General features: G+C 45.1%; 1 protein-coding gene across 1 annotated transcript in view; it reads left to right on the top strand.

Annotated features, from left to right (window-relative positions):
• Positions 1–3022, top strand: part of LOC102373870 (zinc finger protein RFP-like) — a 15443-nt gene that overhangs the window by 11132 nt on the left and 1289 nt on the right. Inside the window, exons 5-7 of the mRNA XM_006037792.3 lie at positions 941–963; positions 1309–1424; positions 2602–2634. Coding sequence (XP_006037854.2) covers positions 941–963; positions 1309–1424; positions 2602–2634 — 172 coding nt within the window. The remainder of the gene's footprint in view (positions 1–940; positions 964–1308; positions 1425–2601; positions 2635–3022) is intronic.

Here is a 3022-nt window from a genome sequence, read left to right as displayed (position 1 = left end):
AGCAACCTTTGTAACCTCCTGCTGGCTCAACTCAGGGTGTATGCATGTCCCTTCCAACAGGGCAGGGGGCAGCAGCAGCAGCCAGAAGGAGCTGCCACCTTTGCAGCTGCTGGGAAGTGGAGTCCAGCCACTGTACTTCTCCAGTCCCCCTGCATGCCCAGGGGTAGCAGGACTGGCCACACACACTACAGCCTGGGCTGTCCCCCCTACCTGCCCAGCCCCTTGGCTGGGCAGGATAGAGGGACCCACTGTAAACCAGATAAAATCCCTTGGCAGGCTGGATATGGCCCATGGGCCATCTTTTGCCCACCCCTGCTGTAGAACTATGATAGCAAAGCCCCCAGGTAAGCTCATGGCCTACAGTGATAGGAAGGCTTTTTCTGCTGGCTTTGCCTCATCCCTGCCCCAGTTGACAGCATCTCTGTTGGCAGAATCCAATTCTGTCAGCTGAGCCTCATCCAGATGGAAGATTTAACCAATACAGCTATTCTAGTAAGGCTCTAGGCTGGTGGAGTCTGTAGTGGAGACAAGCCTCAGTCCTCCACCAAGCCGTTAAATATAAAACCATTTCCTCTCCAGGACAAACAGAAATTCTTTGTAGAATAATGAAGGGGTAGGTAGGGGTAGTGAGTCACGGTTTGGAGGACTGCTCTTCTAACCAGGATCATTCTGAATTCACTATATTGAGTATTCTAGCATGGGCAGGAGGGAGGCAAGGGGGATGAGGCTGCTCTGTTCCAAAGCTGATTTATCAATTAATTCTTTCATGAACACTGATTTGTGCCTCAGAGACAAGGAAGATAAGGACCCAAATCAACACATAATTTGTAGGTATAGACTAGAGCTGAGGGTCCTAGAGAGGGAAAATGCACCAAGACTTTCCAAGATTATTTGGTGTTGTTCCTTAATTGGGCATCCTGTTCTCTTTCTCTACCTCTAGGGCATCAGAAGCACCTTGAATAGGTATGTATCTTCTCTTCTTGTTCACACTATGCTCTGAGGGGAGATATCCTTAGGGCACAGCTTCAGACCCCATGGGCAGGGCTCAACTGTGGTACTTCCCTGGGTAGAGCAGCGTGACATGTCTGTAAGGCCAAAGTAAATTAATCCCTTTACTTTCCCTAGAGTTGGATTCTGGCTACTGATACCAACCACAGCCCCCCTGGAGTGCTGGAACTGATTGCAAGCAGATTCAAAAGTTATCACATTACTGGAAGAAATATTAATAAAAATGCCCTTGAATGAACATAGAGACTTGCTTTGTTTGGCCAGTAAAGAACAAATAAATAAGCGTCTGTTTCTCTGTAGGTGTGAAAGCAGGGATTTTGAGAAGCTGATGGAAACATTCCCTGAAGTGGAAAAAAAACTCAACAATTTTTCTCAAAAAAATATTGTTCTGAAGTCAGCTCTACAGCAATTCAAAGGTACCACCAAGGGGAAATAGAGAGAAGCTGTGCCCAAGTAGCTGCTAATTGATAGCCTACCTAAATACCAGTAAAGAAATATAGAAATCTTTGGATTAGGGAGGGAGGTCCAGGAGAGGGTATCACTGTGTTTGCATAAATGCATTTATTCCTTTGTCTTTGAACCTTGTCTGCTTATGTCCTTAGACCAACACAGCTGCAACCTACACCCCTTTATTCCTTTGTCACACTTATTGAGATATGCCCTGTCCTGGGGTGAAACCAGCTCTACAGCCATGCAAAAGGGAACAAATCACATTCCTGTTCATCCCCTATTAATATCAGTTGGCTAAGAAATTCAGCTCGCCACTAGGGAGACAGCACAAAAGGCCAGTGTGCTGCTATAGCTCATTTTAAATTATATCATGGGTAAGGCTACAATTTTGTCACTGAGGACACAGAATCCATGATCTTGAAGAACTGTGCATCTCTTGTCACCCATTCTGCCCTTCAACCAGGAGCAGAGCTTACAGGATCATGGGAGCTGTAGTTTGTGGGAGACAGCAGTCACATCTAGAAGGTCAGAGTGACTGAATTCCTTTATTTTCCCAGGAGAAGCATTCTGGCCACGGATACCAACAAATTTCCCAGATACACTGAAATTAATCAAACACGGTTCCAGATATTATTCCATTATAGGGAGAAATACATACCAAATGTTGAGATATTGGCATGTAGGAAAGAATAAATACCTGCCTGCCATACTATAGTTTTCCTTTGCCAGTCCTCTATCGTAGGGAAGTGTAGTCAAGAGTTTATTGTTTGGATGTTTCCACGAAAAATGCCTCATTTTTTTTTCACCACACCTTTCTCAACCGATCTCAAGGTAACTTACCTAAACTGCTGTGACAAAACTGCATTTAATGAATCATTTGCCCAAGCAAGGTATTACTTATAAAAGCTCGCACTTCTCTGAACCAGGTACCACTCTGTCCTGCCTCCTTTGACAAAACTTTACCCTTAAGGATGGGGATTCAGTGGTTGTTTAGGCCGTAAGATGGGTGTCTCTTCTCTGAATATCCCTGTCTCATTCTCTTTGTTTCCCATAATTCAAATCAAGCTATATGAAGAATTGTAGAAACTGTCTCATAAAGAGAACCCCATGAAATTTCATCTCTCCTCCCTTTCCTTTCTCTAGACAATCTGTTGGCTGAACTGAAGGTGGAATGGGGTAAGTCTCAGGGAAGGGGAGGGGAGCGAAAGCAGGTAGAAGAAAGAATTTTCACAGGTGCAATTCCCGAATGAGGAGATCCACTTTGGACCTGGATTCCTTTGCAGAAGATGATTCTGAGTCAAACCAAAGTCTCACACCAATGATAAAGACATTTTACAAAAGGCCTTTAGCACCCCAGAGCTAATTGCTTAATAGCAGATATCAAAGCAATAGGCAGTGCAGAGGACTGAGAAGGGGGCCATATAAAACTGACTGGTTAACCATGTTTGTAGCTCCTGTTTCCTGTCTCCTTGAGGAGATCAAGGAACATCCCAGCCAGCTCAGGGCTGCTAGGGAGGGTGACAAATGGCCCAAACATCTCCCAGGGCTTCACTCTGCCCCTAAC

Source organism: Alligator sinensis, unplaced genomic scaffold (genome assembly GCF_000455745.1).
Source record: "Alligator sinensis unplaced genomic scaffold, ASM45574v1 scaffold779_1, whole genome shotgun sequence".
In the NCBI taxonomy this organism is placed as follows: Eukaryota; Metazoa; Chordata; order Crocodylia; family Alligatoridae; genus Alligator; species Alligator sinensis.
This window is presented reverse-complemented; position numbering and strand designations above follow the sequence as displayed.